At 36.0% G+C, this 20,488-nt stretch overlaps 1 protein-coding gene across 2 annotated transcripts in view; it reads right to left on the reverse strand.

Moving 5' to 3' along the window:
* Window positions 1-13,042: 13,042 nt before the first annotated feature.
* Amph (amphiphysin) overlaps window positions 13,043-20,488 on the reverse strand; it is a 110,345-nt gene continuing 102,899 nt past the window's right edge. For both annotated transcript variants that reach the window (XM_035352638.2, XM_035352628.2), the window contains exon 13: window positions 13,043-14,327. In XM_035352638.2, coding sequence (XP_035208529.1) covers window positions 14,247-14,327 — 81 coding nt within the window. In that variant the 3' untranslated portion in view covers window positions 13,043-14,246. The remainder of the gene's footprint in view (window positions 14,328-20,488) is intronic.

Below are 20,488 nucleotides of genomic sequence, written 5' to 3' on the forward strand. Positions count from 1 at the left end.
GCAGAAGCTGTTGTTACCTGAAAAGTGATCGACGAATAATAGGCACGGTTTTGGTAAGTGTAAAATTTAGTAAAATACCTTAAGTTGTATTATCCAACTGATAATTTCAGCTTCTACTAGGAGCACTGGTGTTGTAGCCAGCTAAACTGTTATACTTAACCAGCAGTTGGAGACTTAAATTTTGTGTTTGTATTGCTTTAAGTTAATTTATAAGCAGTTAGATTAAATATAGTTAATATTTTACACTTTGTGCGTCTGCTGCCTCCACGGTCAGATTAAGCTAAGGGCGATAACTCAGCACTACAGCACAAGTAGTGTCTGAGGGTGAGTGATCGGTGGGGGTTACTTAACTAGATAAAAATTCATCAGTTAAATTGATATAAAATTACTTTTTCAAGTGTCTTTTTTTTTTCCCTTCTTCGAAAAGCACAAAGAATAAGTATTGCAAACCATTATTTAAGTGACGGGTGATGAGGGTTGTGGTGTGACGCCATCTGTTCAAGAGAACAAACATCGCTGTGGAAAAGTCGGAATGCCCCTTCGGCCGATACGATCCAACGAGAAAGTCGTTGATACGATCGGCGGCTAACGCGGACTGTGATATGGCGCCATCTGTTTGAAGAGAACATCACCTACGATTCCGATATACCCCACACATGCTAAAATGCTTGTTTAAAAATGATAAAAATCAATTTTTTACTTGTTAAAGACTTACAAGAAAGGCACTTAAAAATACTGCACAATAACTCATGCACCTGCATTATCCGGTGTGTTTTCTTTTTCTTTCTTCTTTAGCCCAAAAGGGCATTTGGCGTCGGTTCTATAAATGTCCGTTTCACTTTCCAAAAAGTTGGCCCCAAATATTATATTAAAAAAATTAAGTGATGAAATATCTGCATGAATGTATGCATGTTTCTCGTATTGTGATAAAACAATTGTAAATACAGCCATCAAATTTTGAATACCGTAATCCTCCACCCGAATATGGGCACCTGGAAGCCAGAATTTGGAATTTGTTTTATTGTCTGTTTCATATTTTGTAAATCTTTAACGAATTTTTAATTGAAAAACGATTTCAAAGTGAACTGTGGCAACACTGTACAGAATAAAATATTTTTATCTTCAGCGCGCGAGACTGTCTATCGTAAATTCTAAAGCTATACTATAAAGACAGATAAAGTAATTTTAACTCAAATTACTTTATCTATCTTTATAGTATTTACTATCTATCTTTATAGTATACTAAAGTAATTTTATCTAGCGAAAATACCCTCGAAACGTGTATGTGTGTGTAAATGAAAGAAACGTCCCTTTGGGCATAATATAAAATCTAAAAGCTTTGAGATTTTATTTATTTATTTATTTATTTATTATTATTTAGAATTAAAGAACTCTAATGATTTCTGAAATATATGATCCTGAAGAAAGAGATTGCCAGTCCAAAACGCTTACTTCTTCTATCAGTGGACTATCAGTTACTTATTTTATCAGTGGACGTCCTTTCTGTTTTTAACGGGTTTGTAAAATTTACTTCGTTATGGATTCTATTATGAGTATGCCATTTTATATTACATTATTATTTAAATTTATTTTGACTTTAACTCCAGGAATTTTGATTTATAAAATATTATCTAAAATAATCATTTTTGACTTGAGTTACAAAAAGGGCTTTATTTGCTACAGGTTTGAAAAGGAGGATATTTGAAAGGTCATCATATGTTTATTTATATTTCACCTCTTTTGTGTCTGCCTAGGATATTTTCTATGGTGAATCACTCTCACATATCCATTCAATATTCAATAACATTTCCTGTTACGGGGTTATATTTTCATTTCTTTCAGAAAAAATATTACTTCAGTTTATTTAAAAACATAAGTTTGCGTTACCTATATATGAAATGAACATGATACTTGAATTAAAAAAAATTTGAACAGTGCTGTCACCTAGTAGCAGCATTTTCTACATGCGTAGTGGGACGTATTTCTCCCATCTTTTAATTTCAACCATTTTTAATTAATATGTATGAATTCAAATAGTAATTTTTATTAGGAAAGGAAACTTTCAAATAAAAATGTTCATTCTAATACCAAAAGTTGCAATTCAGATAATTTAAATTGCATAAGAAATTCAGGGGAAAAAACAAGAAACAAAAACAAACAAAAAAAAAAAATGCTCAAAAATTAGACCTGCAAAGAATTTTTTCTATATTATTGAATACTAGTGCTGCCATCTATTATACATTTAGAAAAACAAAAGGCGTAATTGTATGCATTTTAAATGGAATTTTGCAGTTTTCATCTGGAAGATAAAAACATAAAAAAACGGGGGTTAAACCGTTAGCTGCAGTACATTGGCGGCAGCAACGTTCCATGCTTTCAATTAAATTGTTGGGCAGTGTAAGGAGAGGCAACGAGCAGATACGGAGTAATTGTTCAAGCTCATCTAACGAACTTAGGAGAGGGCTTAAAGCAGCAATCTGTCTTCCAAGGTAGAACAAAAATGATGTATCGGATTCAGGTCTAGAGTTTGAGCTGGCCATTCCATCCGCTCCATACCGTGACTACCGGCGCTCTGTGCGGTCGCGCATTGTCATCCATCAGAAGAAACCCAGGACCAATAGCAGTGGCATATGGACGGATCTTCAAGTATCTCGTCTCGATACCCCATACCGGTCAAAGTTCCTCCATGGAAAGCATGCAGGTCAGTGTGACCACACAGAGAGATACCAGCCTAAACGCTTATTCCATCACGTCTAAAACTGTGTCTTTCCACTGTGTGAGATTGGTTGTATTTGGTGCGTTGTTTCTTCCAGATTAGCTGACGACCTGAGTCACTCTCCAATGTGAACCTGAACTCGTCTGTGAAGAGAACAGACGCCAGTTGTTGACTGGTGCAAGAGATGTGTCCTCTTTCCCAACATAAACGGGCACCTCTGTGTCCTCGTATGAAGAGGACACAAACAATCGGTCGCCTTGTATACAGACCTGTATTGTGCAGGTGTCTGCATAGTGTAATAGCTGAGATTCTTGTTCCTGTTGCCACTAAATCATCTGCCATGAGCTGATGTACAGTAATGTTGCTGTTGCTTCTTCTTCTGGCAAATAGCTAAATAACGGTCTCCCACAGGTGATGTAACTCTTAGTCAGCCTTGAACATGACTTCTAGATACAGAATCCTAGGATTCAGTCTGATTCTATAGTCGGTGGACCACACTACGAGAGACATTGGGAAGTCTAGCATCATTATCTTTTGGAATCCTCATTTCCATCTATCTGATTGCCCGCGACTTCAACGAATCGGACAAAAGCCTTCTCCTGGACATTGATACACTCTCCTGAATATTGTCAACGAAATTGCTAATAGCAATTGAAGATCAACACTCATGAGCCGAAACTGCAATTCTTGCATTTGTTTCCCAACTCCTATATAAGTATTCATTTCTATAAAATAAAAGTGGTAGCTATTGTTTTTGCATATAATTTATTAAATTTCGTTACTATCATGCATATAAACTGTGAATTTAAATGCTACTGACATTTTAGTAATGGTGAGCTTTCAAAAACATGCTGTTCCTTAACTTTTGGAGGGCAGTGTATATTGAAATCGAACTATAACTCAGAGAGGCACGTTAATGACATTCGTAAAATAGAGATATTACTATATTTTGTTGATCCACGTATTAACTGCGAGGCTCAGACATGGCTTACTTGGACAGAAAAATTTCAATAGCTACAAACACTATTACTAAATGTAAATTATGAAGTTATAATGTATTTCTCCGACCTGCTTGGCATGCCTTCGTGGTGTGGTGGTCTGAACGTTGAACGGGTATTCCAGAGGTCCATGGTTCGATTCCCGGCGAAGGCGTTGCATATTTTTCATCTTGCCTGCTTCCAAAATACCTAATGCCTCTACAGTGGTGCTCGAACTAAAAGGGTGTTCGATGATGATTCTCCACACCCAGGATTTGGCGACTAAATCTCCTAGAAAACCCAATCGCCCTTTCAAAGGGGGATTATATAAGGTATTTCTCCCGCCTTCTTGACGCACTGTGTGGTGGTCTGCACGCTCAGCGCGTAATTGAGAGATCCGTGGTTCGATTCCCAGCGAAGGCTTTGCAATTTTTCATCTTGCCTGCTTCCAAAAATACTAATGTCTCTACAGTGGCGCTAGAACTAAAAGGGTGTTCGATGATGATTCTCCACACCCAGGATTTGGCGTCTGGGTCCCCTAAAACCCCAGTCGCTCTTTAAAAGGGGAAGTATATGAGGCATTTCTCCCTTCTTTGCATGCCTTCGTGGTGTGGTGGTCTGCACACTGGGTGCGTATTTTAGAGGTCCACGGTTCGCTTCCCGGCGAAGGTTTTGGTAATTTTTCATCTCTCTTGCTTCCAATTAACCTAATGTCTCTACAGAGTAACAATATAAACAAAATAGTAAGTGATTGAAATTTTCAAACCAGAAGATCATCAATCTGAAATTTTGTAGAAGCAGGATTCTAGAACGGGAACCTATGAGCATTTTAAACAGTTCTATAACCCCACAAGAGCTCGAAACAAAATTCTTGGAAATGGTATTTAACAACAAATAAATAAATAAATAAAATTTTTTTTGTCGTGTTTTAAACCTTAAGAATAGGGGCCTTAAAGTTTACATTTTTTAAAAGTTTTGACGAACTAATTTTCACAATCAAGGATGAATAACCAGACTCTTATTCACTCTTAAACTCCAGTATGTATTAGTGACATATACGCCTGCATGATCATTTTTGTTGTCTAAACTCAGGGCAGGTGCAACCGATGCTGCGGCACGGAGGGGCAAATTACACTCGTGCTCAGAAAATGAGCAAGAGATGCATGACATCGTAGATCACTAACAACACGACAGCTGGCGTCTCATCTCTCCGCTGCTGCAGAACGGCCAATATCCCTATAAACTGTGTGCATCTACTGCATGAAGGTGGACTGTACTCTCGATGACCTGTGGTTTGTGTTCCTTTGTTCCCACCTCATGTCAAAGCGTGTTTGAATTGGGCCCTTGAACATCGCAGTTGGAGCAGTGGGGCCACGTACGTTTTACAGAAGAGTCTCGATTCATCCTTAATTCATTCGGGATCCAGACCGATTCCCGAAGGGCAATGATATGGCGAGAGGCAGGGACACGCTATCGGGCACGAAACATCGTCTAAAGAGACCATTATAGGGGAGGAGCTTTCTTGTATGGGCTGGGATAGCAACAAATGGCCACACTGACCTCTAGGTGATTCCATCACAGCCGTCCGATATCGCGATGAAATTCTATACTATCTTGTGCGTCCTTTTAACTCTGTAAAAGGCCATTCCGCATTGGGATTTATCTTCACTAACGAAGTCGGTTCTATGTGTCAAATAGCTCCGTTGTACCTGAAGTTCGAATTTTTCAACTCGCTCCGCTACGAAGAAAAACTAGTTTTGGAGCAGTGTCGGTTGTGTCATTGTTTGCGTTAGCTCAGATAAAGCCCAGAGCGAACAGCCCTGGGCGATAACGCTCGCCCGCATAGAGCTCGAATGCTGCGGAGTTATCTGGAGAATGAAACCATTCCACATCTGCCGCGGCCTGCTAGATCACTGGGCCTGAATCCCAAAGAGCATGTGTGGGATATATTGGGCCGCTTGCCTCCCTATTATCAAGCATGCATTTCAGCTCTAGAGGGTATCATATCCATTATTAGTGTGATGTGTCCATTGAACATTCCTCCCACCCATTTGGTCTTCTGCGATGTGATAATTGTAATATACGTATTTTTGCGTGTCTTTTCTTTGTTGTATGCTGTGTGGTCTAGTAATGCCACAGCGACCTCTTGGATGAATTTTACGCATATTCATTACACAGTTTTTATTTTATTCCGTGTTTTACCTTTGTTGCTTATTTTTTTAGCAGGAGTGTATAAAAATTCAGGAAGGAACCGGGTAGAAGATTTTCAGAAAGGCAGAATTTGTAGCGGGCGGCAAAATGTCTAACGTCGGCCGCGTCTATTTCCCATCAAATTTTGCAATTTTCATCCGAAGATTTCAGAATAACTCCCGTTTACATAAAACTTTTCGAGTCATTATTAATTCTTAGGCAGGAATATCTGTCAATCTGGTATTATTTCAGCATAGTTTATAACCTTTACATCCTGCATGATTTCTTTTGCTTCTTGAACAACACTCCATTTATCAAAACATACCTATGTGCATATCTTTCTTTGTATTTTAGGTTCACCCGGTCATTAGAAATTATGGCACAGGTCATTGCCTTTCAAAGAAGTAGGGGGGGGGAATGGTTCAATTTTTTTTTTTTTTTTTCTGGTTGAGGATTCACCAGGCTTCATATCCTTAGTTTTGCTGTGCTTTGACATAAGTAACCCTACTGATGTATTATGCAAACCAATTTTGAAAAGAATAGTATATAATATCAAAGCTATGTCCTCATTTACCCGATAATCAATCGCTTGAACCGTTTGTGTGCGAGAACGGTATCAAAGTTGTTAAACTACACCAACTTTTTTTAAACTTCCGCGGACAATGTGATTTGCTCTGCTTTGTCTATTGCCTCTTTACCGGGAAAAAACTGCATTTCACCCTAACTTCTTGAGGAACCTAAATATTTGTGTTTATATTTTGGCTATTTAGTCTACATAGATATTTAAAATTCCTCGAGTTCAAATCTCTTGCTAAACTATCAGAAAGCTTGAGGCACAAAATTTTAAGCTTAAGCTGAGTCATGTTAAACAGAAGGTTGATTGCTGGATGTCAAAAGCAAGCATTAACAATAAAGTTTTTTTCGTTGTTTTATCCTAGACTAGTCACTCAAAGCTCATTTTCCTGCATGATCTGAATGCGTTTGTTCATTTAACATATTTTAGCACAATTCTCTGTATTTAATTTTCTGAAAATTTATTTCTTGGAAATCTGAACATTTCTTCAGTGGATTTCACTTGTGGTAGGTTTCATTTTTAAGTTGTCAAAATATAGTGTGCTATGTGGCTGCTTACATTATATCTTTTAAACACGCATTCAAATTTTAGTACGTTGGAAATTTATCTCGTACGACATGATTTATTGAATTACAGTAAACCCTTTTCTGTAGGTTTAACTCCCCATTCTGTATCATACCACCCGGCTAAGCAAAAAATGGCTTCGGCTTCTTTTTATTATCATGTACTTCGCGCTCTCAGGGATTGTTACTCAGAACCTTTGTTTGTTAATGAATTCAGCTATTTAAGATCAATTGCTATTGGCCGAGAATTTTTCTCCCGTGGTCATTGACAAAGTCCTTTAAAATGTTTTCACTTTGCCATCAAAGAAGAGGTTCCGCTGTTAGAAACAACATTAATAACCTTGTCGTGCTTCCATTTCAACCTTCTGTTAGTTACAAAATTGTCCAGAGTTCAATTTTCAAGTCATTTTCTCGCCTATCTATAAAATCCATGGTTCTATTATCAAAATTCTATTTCTGATTTTAATTATTGGGGAATTTATAGCATATCTCGTCAGTGTGGTCTGAGATCTATCGGCCAAACTAAAACAGTTTTAAAATTTCGTATCAAAGGACACGAATTTTATGTTCGAAAAGCAAAATTAACAATTCTTCGGAGCTAATCATAGTTGGAAATTTAAGCATAATTTTGATTTTTGAGTCTGAAAAAGTTATAAAAAGCTTCTACGTAAATTGGATTTGCTTGAAACTTTTCACATTCACGAAGATTTACCTTGTTTAGTTAATGACATTAATTCATTTCCAGTCTTCCTAACGCTTTCAAAATTCTTTCAATATAATTTTTCAATTTTCGTTACTCTTTCTGCCAACATATGGCGCTATCTTTATTGTGTCTAGCGGTGTGGGTTCAGTGAAATGCATGACGCAACCAAAACAGACTAGTTCACGCCACAAACATTTATTTCTAACTAACTAATAAGACAGCAGTGATGCGCTATTTACGCAGTTACATTACATTCTACTCTACTCTCGTTCACAGAGGTTCTCGGGTATAAGAGTACTGATACTCTCGAAATCAGATGCTACATCCCTCCCCACTTATTTAGAGATTTAATCTCTGAGGAGCTTTGCGGATGCGCGAAGATCATCTAAGTTCTGGGTGAGGTTGCTGCAACTCTTTATCAGGATCCCCTGGAAGGACTGGATCAGTTTTCCTTGGAACTGACGATGTTTCAAGTCCGGCTCAAGTTTGCACAACTTCACTTCTTTGTTCGATGTCCTTGTCCGGAGCCTGTGACTTCACGTTTCTATATGAAGTAGCAGCCATACGAGGTTCATAGATTATCGGTGCAGACGGAACCTCGCTCCCTACCGATCTGATCTGATCGACGTGCCGGCGCAGTAAAGTTCCTTGAACGTCAATGGTATAATGCAGCGCTCCATCCTTATTTGTCACTCTGCCAATTTTCCATCGAGAATTTGCCGATCTGTAATCCCTAATGGCAACCTTTTCTCCGATCTCAAAATTTCTGTCTTTGAATACATCATTTTTTCTTTCGGATGCGTTCTTCCACTCTTCGTTTAAGATTTGGAACAACTAAATCAATTCGAGTTCTAATTTCTCTTTTTAAGAATAACATTGCTGGACTTAACAAGGTTGTCATGTTCGGTGCCTTTCTGTAATTCATGAGGAATATGGCAAGTTTTGCTTAATATTTCCTGGATAACCTTGCATTGCACGTAATGCTTGTTTAACTGTGTAAACGTACCGCTCTGCTTGCCGGTTTAAATGGAGCAAACGTCTTGTGTTTGATTCCATTATTCCTTATAAAAGTTTCAAATTCCCCCGATGTGAACTGAGGACCATTGTCACTCACTACTACTAAAGGCAGTCCGTATCTTGCAAAACAGTTTTTCAAACATTCAATTGTCTGAAAGGAATTTGCTGACTTTAAGGTATACACTTCTAACCATTTAGAATGTGCGTCAACGATAATCAAGAACATTCGTTCAAAAATAGGGCTTGCAAAATTTACATGAATGCGTTTCCAAGGCGCACTTGAATATTCCCAGTGATGGACCCTTGCCCTTACTGGATCTGATTTGAACTTAATACAATCGACACAGTTCCTAGAATCTTCTTCAATATCATGATCAATTCCCTTCCAAAAGACGTAGGATCTGGCAATTGTCTTCATTTTAACGATTCCTAAATGTCCTTGATGTAACTCTTCGAGAATTTTAACTCGGAGTTTTTTCGGAACAACTACCCTCTAACCACTCATTATACAGTCATCTTGTAAGGTGTACTCGGCTTCCCTACCTTCCAAACTTTCTCCAGATTTTAATTTCATATAAAGACTATTTAATTCTTCATCAGCTCGTGTTTCCCGAGCTATCTCCCTGGCTGTTACCGGAAGAGTTTCAATTTGGGAGAGTTGAAATATTTCAACATCATCCTTAATGTTTAAATCTTCAGACTTAAGAAGCAGGCACGACAGGCAGTCAGCATTACCGTGTTCCTTGGTATTTCGATACACAATATCAAATTGATATGCTTGCAATATTAGCGCATAATGTAAGAGTCGGGTGGTTGTGAGGATTGGAAGTCCTCTTTTCGATTTGAAAATAGCCACTAAAGGTTTATGATCTGTCACCAGAGAAAAGCGTCTTCCCTTTAGATATAGATAAAACGTTCTGACAGCCCAGACAATTGACAGTGCTTCTTTATCGATTCGGGCGTATTTCTGCTCCGTGTTAGTCAGTGTCCTCGATGCGAATGCTATAGGCCTTTCTGTTCCGTCCGACAAAACATGCGAGAGCACTGCCCCCAAGACCTACCGGAGATGCATTAGTAGCTAGCATTAACGGTAATGTGGGATCGTAATGTATTAAAACTCTGTCTGAACAAATTTCCTTTTTTATTTTTTTCAAAAGCGATTTGGGCAGTTTTTTGACCAACTCCATTTAACCTCTTTTTTTGTTAAATTATTTAATGGATGTGCCAAAATTGCCAGATTAGGGAAAAATTTGGCATAAAAATTCACTAATCCCAAAAAGCTTTTAATGCCTTGGACGCTTTTCGGCGTAGGGGCATTAGCAATTGCCGAAATCTTTTCATCCGTTTTATGCAATCCAGCGGCATCAATTTTATGCCCTAAAAATTTAATCTCATTTTGAAAAAAAATTACTTTTAGTTAAGTTTAATTTTAGGCCGTGCTCCTTGCATTTTTTGAAAAATATTTCCAATGCTTTTAAATGAGACTGATCATCCGGTCCTGTCACTCGAGCATCATCCACAAAAATTTTAATTCCTTCGATCCCCTGAAATAATCCCTCAACATAGCGCTGCCAAATAGCTGGGGCAGCATTTAATCCATACATTAAGCGTTTAAAAATATACAACCCCTTATGCTTGTTTATTGTTAATAACCGTTGGCTCTCCGGATGCACCTTCATTTGTAGATAAGCATGACTGAAATCAAGTTTCGAAAAATTTTTACCTCCATTAAGGCATGAAAATATTTCTTCGAGTTTTGGTAATGGATGCTGTGGCACTTCCAAATTAGGATTCAGAGTCACAGAATAATCAGCACAAAGCCTAATGGAACCATCAGATTTAACAATTGGCACAACTGGTGTTGCCCATTCTGAAGTCTCAACCCTCTCAATGATACCTTCTTTCTCAAGCCGATCAATTTCTGATTCAACTCTATTTTTTAATGCGAAAGGTACCGGTCGTGACCTACAAAATATTGGTTGAGTATTAGGTTTCAAATTTAGTTTTACTTCGTGATTATTAATTTCACCTAATTTACCGTCAAAAATTTCCTTATACTCCTCAAGCAATTTTTTTAAATTCAATTCACTAGAATTTTTCAATGCTTTGATAGCATTCCAATCGAGATTGATTTTATACAGCCATTCTCGGCCGAAGATTGTGTCCAAATTTTCCTTCACAATGTATAAATTTAAAACTAATTTTTGACCTTGGTATTCAACTTTAACAGGAACATATCCTAAAGGTACCACCTTATCACCCCTGTAAGTTTTAAAAACTAAATTTGTAGGCTTAATCTTTTTATTGGAAATTTTTCTAAATTTATTTATAGACATTACCGAAACTGTTCCCCCAGTATCAAGTTCCATGCTAACTGGTTTGTTTTCAATTTTAACTTGAAGCATTATTGGCGGTCTTTTTGGCTTTTCCTCTCTTAACATGTGCATTTTGGAGTTAAATCCATAGATAGGGACCTCATTTTTCGAATCATAATCATTATTTGCCTCAACTTTCTTTTGTTTAACCTGTCGGTTTTTCTTAGACAAATAACACGCCTTTTCGATATGTCCAATATTTTTACAAAAGCGGCATTCACTTGTTGCAAATCTACAGTTGTTTTTATTGTGATTTGCTCCTAAGCAACGCGAACAAGTTTCATTTTTACCTTTATTATTCTTAGCAACAAAGTTTTGTTTCCGCGGTTTGGACTCATTTTTCTTGGTTTTAAGTACCTTCAGTTCTACGGAATTTCCTATAATCTCATTTGCACCCTTAACCGCCTTTTCCATCGCCAAGGCTATCTTTAATGTTTTCTCTAAATCGATATCATCTTCCTGAAATAATCGATCTAAGATATTACGATCTCGTAGACCGCTAACGAAAACATCCCTTAACATGGTATTTAGCATATCCTCTTTATATTCACAAGGAATCGCTAACGAGCGTAATTCAGTGACATAACTACTAATTGATTCCCCCTCATGCTGTTTTCTGTTAATAAACATGTGCCGACTAGGTATTATTAATGCTTTAGGATTTAAATGATCCTTAAGAACCTTTTTTAGTTCGGTAAAATTTTTATCTGAAGGATTATCCGGAGAGAGTAAATTTTTCAACAAATTATACAATTTCGCATTCAAGCTTGAGATCAGAACTTTCCCACGTTTTGCCTCTGGAACATTTTGAATGTCCAAAAAAGCCTCAAATCGTTCTATGAACGAATCAAAATTTTCTACCGTTTCATCGAACTTATCAAAAGAAACAGAAATTTTGTCTTGTTTATGTTCCGATTTCTCTTGCAATGCGACCATTAAAGCTTCATCAATTCTTCAATTAACTTCTCCATCCTTTCAAAATAAAAATCAAATAACTTTCCTACCTTTTGCAGTTTTCGGGGAATCCCCTAATCCAAGTTTCGGTTTTGCCACTACTTACGCATGTAACCGAGTGCGCCGAGTCGGGAACGATTTGCTTCTCACACAGCCTCGTCGCCAACTTATTGTGTCTAGCGGTGTGGGTTCAGTGAAATGCATGACGCAACCAAAACAGACTAGTTCACGCCACAAACATTTATTTCTAACTAATAAGACAGCAATGATGCGCTATTTACGCAGTTACATTACATTCTACTCTACTCTCGTTCACAGAGGTTCTCGAGTATAAGAGTACTAATATTCTCGAAATCAGATGCTACATCTTTTCGTGCGTTTTCTTCCTTTGGGTACAAATACAACCGTGGCTTTCCTTTCGTTGCAGATTTCTTTGCTCCTGATATTACTTATGCCCCCTCCAAATCAATAAAACGTTAGTTAAAATCTACTCGTAACACAAGGTTGTTGCTTTGCTATTTTGCGTTTTACTTTGTCTTATTTCTTTCTATTGAAATGTCGTTTAGCGACGTCTATCCGTGATTGGCTTCAGTTGAAATAAAAGCAGGAATTAATTTCAAAATTTCATCAAGTATGCGTTAAACTGAAAAAGGAAATTTCAGCTGGTCAAAGAAAAACAACCGGTTACAAGGTAAAAAGTTAATTTAAGTATCACAGTGTCACTTCTGCGTCATATTAAATTTGTATTTTTAATTTTATGGAGTTGAAAATGTCATGAAGGCTGTCAACAAATAGTCTGTTACAATGAAGCGTAGCATTTCATTCTCTATACATTAAGGAACACGTTTTAGTAAGTATGTGAATTTAAACATTGATTTTAATGATTATGAAAATGTATAATTTCTGTATTATACACTTTTCAAGTCTTTTCTTTTCACTACAGTAAGATAATCTCAAACAAACACAGACAAAATTCAGATTCTTTCATTAATTTTAATAACCAAATTACATCATCAATAAGTAATTCAGTTTAATAATTAAATTATTTTAGTTTAGGATTACATTCGATGAAAATATGTGCTATGAATAATGATTCTATCCATATAGAAGTTTAGTAAAATAGAAGATAATGCTTATTTTGAGCGTACATTAGCCCAGATTATATTCCCAATCTTGGGAAAATCACTACATTTAGCTAAGTTATTAATACAAAACAGCTCAGAAACGCTTACAGAAGACAAGAGAAATGCAGTGAAGCCCTCATCAAGTTGTAATAACTACACGTTAAAGGCACTTAAATTATCATTTAATAAATCGTATTTACTACTTATAAATTACATGAAGATGTTTTCATTTTGTGATGTTGCAATGGTTGTTTTATTTTCTAGAATTATATAAAACATGCAAAAAACTGTGAATTAAAGGTAATGAACAAACACTCAGCTATTGCTTTACCACTAATTCGAAATAATGATCTTAATGAAATAATTGTGTTTCATTTTAAGTTTTTACATGTAACAGGCTCTGATATTACGTGTAGTGAGAATGCGGTGATGGTACTGATCACGTAATATAGTAATGAGGACCATTAATACTTCTTAAATCAGCATGATACAAACAAAATAGCTAGACTTCAAGTACTTCATTAAATTAATTTTTCCGATGAAATCAAATATTTATCTCTAAGATTCGCCTTCTGATTCAAAATATAAATTTTTTTACAAACAGAACTGAAATTATTGTCAATGAATATGCTAACTTGGCAAGTAAACTTAAATAAAGAAGTATCAATGTAATATATTTTACATGAAAATATTTAGATTATTGCATCATATTTATAAGAAAGGAAGACTTAGTTCGAGGAGGCACATTATGAATTCCGATCATAGGAATCATCTAGCTCCTTTTACAGAAATCAATGATGCTACTCTAATATTTTTATAAATTTTATATATACTTAATTTATAAAGAGAAACAAACAAAATAAAATCTAAAAGAAATTAAAACAATACAATCAACAAACAAGCACATTCTCTACTTTAAGAGGTTCAGGAAACATCATTTGGTTGTATGAAATGATATCCTCCTTTTGTTATAAAAGTTATTTGTAATTTTTTCCTCCTTGACAATTATCTGTTTTTATTGATGGAATTGGAAACAGTAATTTTCAAAAGGCACTATATAGGACGAGTGAAATTTGCTGGGAAAAGTCCTTTCTCGCCCGTTGATTCCTTCACTCCCATAAGCCAGCCTTCCTCCTGCAAAGAGATTATAAATGATTAAATTTTACAAAGTTTCATAATTAAGAAATAGTGCTATTCGTTAATAGTCTTAGAAATATTCATGCAATAGTATATTGAAAAAAGTAATTAAAATTAGTGATGAGTCGGTACTACCGAACCGGGTATTTTGTAACGGGTACTTAGTTGTAAATCGGTACTTTTCGGTATTCGTTACTTCTGTACCGAAACGGGTACTTTTCAGTATTCGTTACTTCTGTACCGAAACGGGTACTTTTCGGTATTCGTTACTTCTGTACCGAAACGGGTGCTTTTCGGTATTCGCTACATTGTAACAAAAATATGCGTCTCTTCTCGGTATTCGTTACTGGAGGATCGATGAGGGTTCAGCTCACTTCGGTTTTGGTACGAGGACAGTAGTATCTGGTTACATTTGCGAAATGGCGATATGCGCTTCTTGTGTCCATGAATGACCTTGAAATAGGGTATGGAATGGCAAACGTGAAAGGGGGAAACTTCCGTTCCGTTCGTCACGGAGACTAGAGTTTGAGGTAGTATAATTAATTGCCTTTGTGTGCGCGGGAGGACGAGTGTGAAATAGTGGAAATTTTTCGAAAGGCCGTTCGTTGTGTGTGTGTGTGTGTGTGTGTGGGAGGGAATAGTAGCAGTTGGAGTCACTGTCGCCGTCATTGCTCGCTTGTGATTGGAGTATAGTCAGGAGGGAAAGGGAGGGGGGCGCTAGATGATTTGCAATCCGAATTGTGCATGTTTTAATTTTTCATCGTTTGTAGGAGAAAAACTGCGTGGATCTGAAATGATTGATTTGGTAAGTTGCTGTTGTTGGATTGGTGAATGGAATCAACTACCAACTAAATTACTTCCTTTTCCTCAACATATTTTTAGCATAAATCATGAAAAATATTTTTCGTTTGCTTACTTAATAGAGCAACGTAAATCATATGATCCTTTTTTTTATCCCGCTGTACCTACTTCAGAAAATGTCACAGCATCTAGTGGATCACTAAGCCAATCAACATAAAATACAGACGGAATTTTTAAACTTTTCTAATGAAAGAACAAAGATAACTGACCCACTTATGATAATTCTTCCCCCTTCTAAAAACAGATTTTCATCTCGCCAAAAACTAAACCCAGGTCACGTGTCTAACGCAGGATTGTCAACGCATGCTTTACCCCCCCCCCAGGACGTGACGACGCTCCTCCGATAGGAAGAGAGGTGAACTTTGACCTGGCAGTCCGAATCTTCCTTTTTTTTTTTTACTCCCTCTGGAGCTTATTTGAGGGGGGGGTAAACTAACACCGGAAATTATCCGGACATGTTTATGTAAACATACATGTCCCTCCCTTTTTTCCTTTGCATTTTTTGCTCTTTCATGCCTGATTAATAGAATCATTACGCGATATTGTACTTGCCCTTTTCACAGCGTAGTGCTGATTTTAGAATTTGCAGCTGGAGTGAACAGCGGAAGACGTTAATAGAATTTTTTTTATGCTTATCTGATGCTGATGACTATCTCCCAACTTTGTCACTTTTCCCAGAAGATTCATTCTTGTCTCGTACTGGTGAGTATCGGTACGTTATAGAATTGCTTAGTCTCTATCAGTTTCTTATGCCTCAGGAAAAAAAAAAAAAAAAAAAAAAAAATCGAATTACAAAATGTCTAGTAATGAAAGGAAATTCAGCTTGGTTTGGCAGCACTTTTTCTATACTAATGAAGACGAAAAAGTTATGTGTGACATTTGTAAAGACCTTTTATCCATCAAAGGTGGTTCAACAGGAAATTAAAAAAAACATTTGCGAAGGAAGCATCCTTGTGTAAATCTGCACGAGAAACGCGCTTTGCCGAATCAAGATGTTGATGATATTGATGCCGCTCCAGCCCGTTCTGTCGTCACTAGCCCTGCAGCTGGTGGGCAACCATGCACATTCCAGCAGACTACACAACTTACGGTAGACAACAGTGCTTGTGATATTGTTCGTGTATTTTCACAAAAATCCCAGTCATAATGCAGTTTGTCCAGAGAAATACGATGGATGTATATAAAAAAAAAGTAATCGATCGCGCACTGATCAAAATGGTATATAAGGATTTACAACCAATAAGTATCGTAGAAAATGAGGGATTCCGAGAATACTCAAAGGCTTTGAATCCAACCTATTCCTTACCTTCACGGAAAACAGTTTCTAAATCCTTGCTTCCTGCTGCTTATGAAGAAAAAAAGAATAGTTTAAAAAACGTTCTTAGTGCTGTACAAAATATCTGTTCGACTGTAGACTGTTGGAGCAACCAAAAGGCTGAAAGTTACATGGCCGTGACAGGCCATTTTATTGACGAACACATGCAAAGGAAAACGGTACTGATTGACTGCTCAATTTTTTATGAACGTCATTCAGCCAAAAATATTGCAGAAAATATCATACACATTTGCCAACCATATTTTCGGATGGAAAAAGTGTCTTTAATAGTGACTGACAATGCCAAAAATATGATTAACGCTGTCGACAGCGAACTAAAGTTAAAACATTTAGGATGCATTGCACACTCTCTCAATTTGGCTGTCACAAATTCTCTAAACGAGGTTAACGACCTTCTAACGAAAATTAGGGATATTGTGATAGTTTACAGGAGAAGTAATATCGCTGCAAAAAATTTGCGAAAATATCTGTGCTCTAGCGAGGAGAGAAAAGACTTAAAAGTCATCTTAGATGTGAAGACTCGTTGGAACAGCACGTTTTATATGGTAAAACGTTTCCTTGAACTGAAAGACGCTATTCGTTCTACAATGGGTTTGATGAACGACCCCCCAGAGGCTCTTGATGTGCCAGAATGTGAAAGTGTCCAACATCTTTGTGACGTTTTGAAACCTTTTGAAAAGGTGACTTGCGAGTTGAGTTCGGAAAAATACTTGTCAGCATCTATGGCGCCTGTGTTAATCGGCGGACTTAAAAAAATCTGTGAAAATCTGCTTAGTAAAAGTGTTAATGAACAAGTACAAAATATGGTACTAGTACTACAACGTGAATTGGGTAATAGATTTACAACTATCGATTCAAGAAAAGACATTGCTCAAGCCGCTTTCCTTTACCCCCGAATAAAAATTTGGGGCTCAAATGTGATGTCGCCAAAAAAAATTGAAAGTGATATTATCTGTGAGTTATCGGTAGTTGCACAAACTACCCATAATCTTGTTGAGGATGTGGAAGAGGATGATGAAGAGATAGACGAATCATCGGTTTGGTTCGAGTTTGAAAGTAAAGTTAAAGAACTTCATCAGCTCCCGCAGCAGACGCGGCGATCGACAAAGCTGCGGCAGAAGTGAAAAGATACCTGCAAGAGCCCATTCTTTCCAGGAAATCTGATCCACTGGAGTGGTGGGAAAATAATAAAAATGTATTTCCTAATTTGTATGAATTATCACGGAAAAAATTAGGCCTTGTGGCTACTTCAGTGCCATGCGAAAGGGTGTTCTCTAAAGCTGGATTAATACTGAATGCTCGGCGAAACCGTTTGAGTGGACAAAAGTTGAAACAACTAATTTTCTTACATTACAATTATAATATTTAATCATTTGTTGAACTTCTTAAAATTCCAACCTAAGTTCAGCTTAAAATGTTTATTTCTATGTTTATTTTCGCTGCATGATTTTCAAAACTGTTTCTGGGAGTCAATTTTTTATGCTTAATTTTTCGTTACATATTTTAATTGGTCCTTATAAAAAGAAATAGAAGGAATTAAATGCCTAAAATTTTCATAAAGTTAAAAAATTTGATACTTTTATAACGTTTTGCACAGCCTATCAAAGTTTTATTTGTTTTAATTAAATGTAATATTACTTCATTCAAATGTCAATTTCTTAAAAAAATATATTATTTTGAAATTGTATTTAGATCATTAATATGATATAAAGTTCTACAGTTCTATTATTTACTTAGCTGTGCTCACATATGTTAAGTTCTCATATAGTTGAAAGCATGCTATCTTATTTTCTAGTGTTTAAATCATCTTTAATTTAAATTTTTATATCGAGTGTTTTTATTGAATTCATATAATGCGATTTTACAAATATTTTTGTTGCTTTTTGCTGTTACAGCATCCAGATATTACATTCTCGTAGTTTTAAAGACATGCTGCCTTATTTCCTAGTGTTTTTAATAATCTTTCACTCAAAATTCTTATGTCGAATGCGCTTTGGCTGTAATTTGAGTTTTAAAAATATTTTTTACCATTCTGTTGCATTTTGTGTTTACAGCAGTTACTGCATCCAGGTATTGCGCTCTCACAGTTTTAAACCCTTTGATATCTTATTTTCTAGTGTTTTTTGATAACCTTCAATTCAAAATTGTTATATTGAATGTGCCTTTTAAAATCATATTGTGCGTTTTTAAAAATATTTTTAACCATTTTGCTGAAATTTATTTATTACTGTAGTACATCCAAATATATTACATTATCTCACTTTTCAAAACATACCTCATTTTCTAGTGCTTTTGGTAATTCAAAATGTTTAAATCAAATATATATGTTGATGCATTTTTTAAAATCATATTTTTTGTTCTTAAAAATATTTCTAATCATTTTGTTGTTTATTGTACGATGTCAAATCTCCAAAAGTACAAATTTAACTCAAAATAAACCTAAATGTAATTTAAAAAGGAACAGTATAAACTTTTTTGTGGCAAAGCTCTTCAACCATGTGTATATGAATAAATGTGTAAATTTTATTTTATGCCAGTATTGTACAATTAAACACACAAGGTCATTTATGTTATATTTAATGTTTAAATTATCTTACTTTTTTATTCAGAATTTTTAATATATATAGGGGAGAGTAGAGAATAAGAGATTTATCTTTTTTAAAATTTGGTAGCTTGAATAAGTTTTATTTCGCAGTGGTACTGAAGGTCGTTATCTTATCTATAAGTGGGATAAAGGTTTGTGATTATTTTAATGTCTAGACCCTACGCACCCCTATGCCCTTTACTACCGAATTGTAGGTATTAAACGACTTCTGTGGTATGTTATATATCCGTATAAATAAAAACTATCATGTTAAAACAGATTGATCATTAAATTTCTGATATTTAATTAGGAAACTGCATCCTATCGGGTTGCTACACAGCTAGTTATAGTTAATTTTCTATTTTAAATTTATTGCGACATTTTTACTCATACTATAAAGTTGCATCAAAATTTCTATTTTCCGATTTTTTTCCCTTTGTTTCCCTCCAACAACACAACACAGCTGAAAAAAATATAGTGTGCTCTCCCTTCCTTCAATATCATACAAAGAAAATCTTCCGACGTTTTTCAAGTACGCAACTATGCTCATTTGGGGCTGTCCATAAATGATGTCACACTTTTCTGCAACATTTTGGACCCCCCTCCCCCTCTTTGTCACAAAGTGTCACACTTCAACATACCCCCTCCCCCCTTTGTCACATGTCACGCAATATTACGTAAACTTATACTTGCAGTTCAAAAACGTAGCACTACGTTATAGATAATATTTCAGACTTTATTTTTAAATTTAAACTATATGTTTTAATGACATCTGTAAATATAACAATAATAATGATTCGTGCACTTATTTTGTATGAAATAAGAGAAAAGTTTACAGCAAAAACATAATTAATACACAATAGCAATAAAATTACAATTTCTGCCGCTACCCTATTCTCAAAACCTATACTCTGAATGCCTTTTTTTTTGGGGGGGGAAAGAAAGGAATGTAAGTTAAAAAAAAAAAAAAAAAATTACATGAAAGTTGCTTTTGCCCCAATTAAGGAAATACCTTCAAATTTTGGTAATTTAAAAATAATTTCAAAATTCAATCTGCTGATTTTAAACATTTTTATTTTAATCAAAACATGATTCCCCCGTCTTGTCACAAACTGTCACAATTTCACTAACCCCCCCTCCAAGCGTGACATCATTTATGGACGACTTCTTTCTCGAAATTAATAGAGCACCCATCGATTTTGCTGCACCTGCACACAAGACACAACCGAAAGCGAAAATGTTTCCATCCATCCACTTCCCGCGCCAATCCTCCCAACCCCCACTGGCCATCAAAGACAATCTACACAAACCCAACACCAGAAACAACCCGCCGCGCTCTCCTGCTCCTCAGACACTTCCGTAGTTGACTTGTTTTCT

Source organism: Stegodyphus dumicola, chromosome X1 (genome assembly GCF_044657685.1).
Source record: "Stegodyphus dumicola isolate Sdum_Otavi_A_Nest chromosome X1, ASM4465768v1".
Classification (NCBI taxonomy): Eukaryota; Metazoa; Arthropoda; class Arachnida; order Araneae; family Eresidae; genus Stegodyphus; species Stegodyphus dumicola.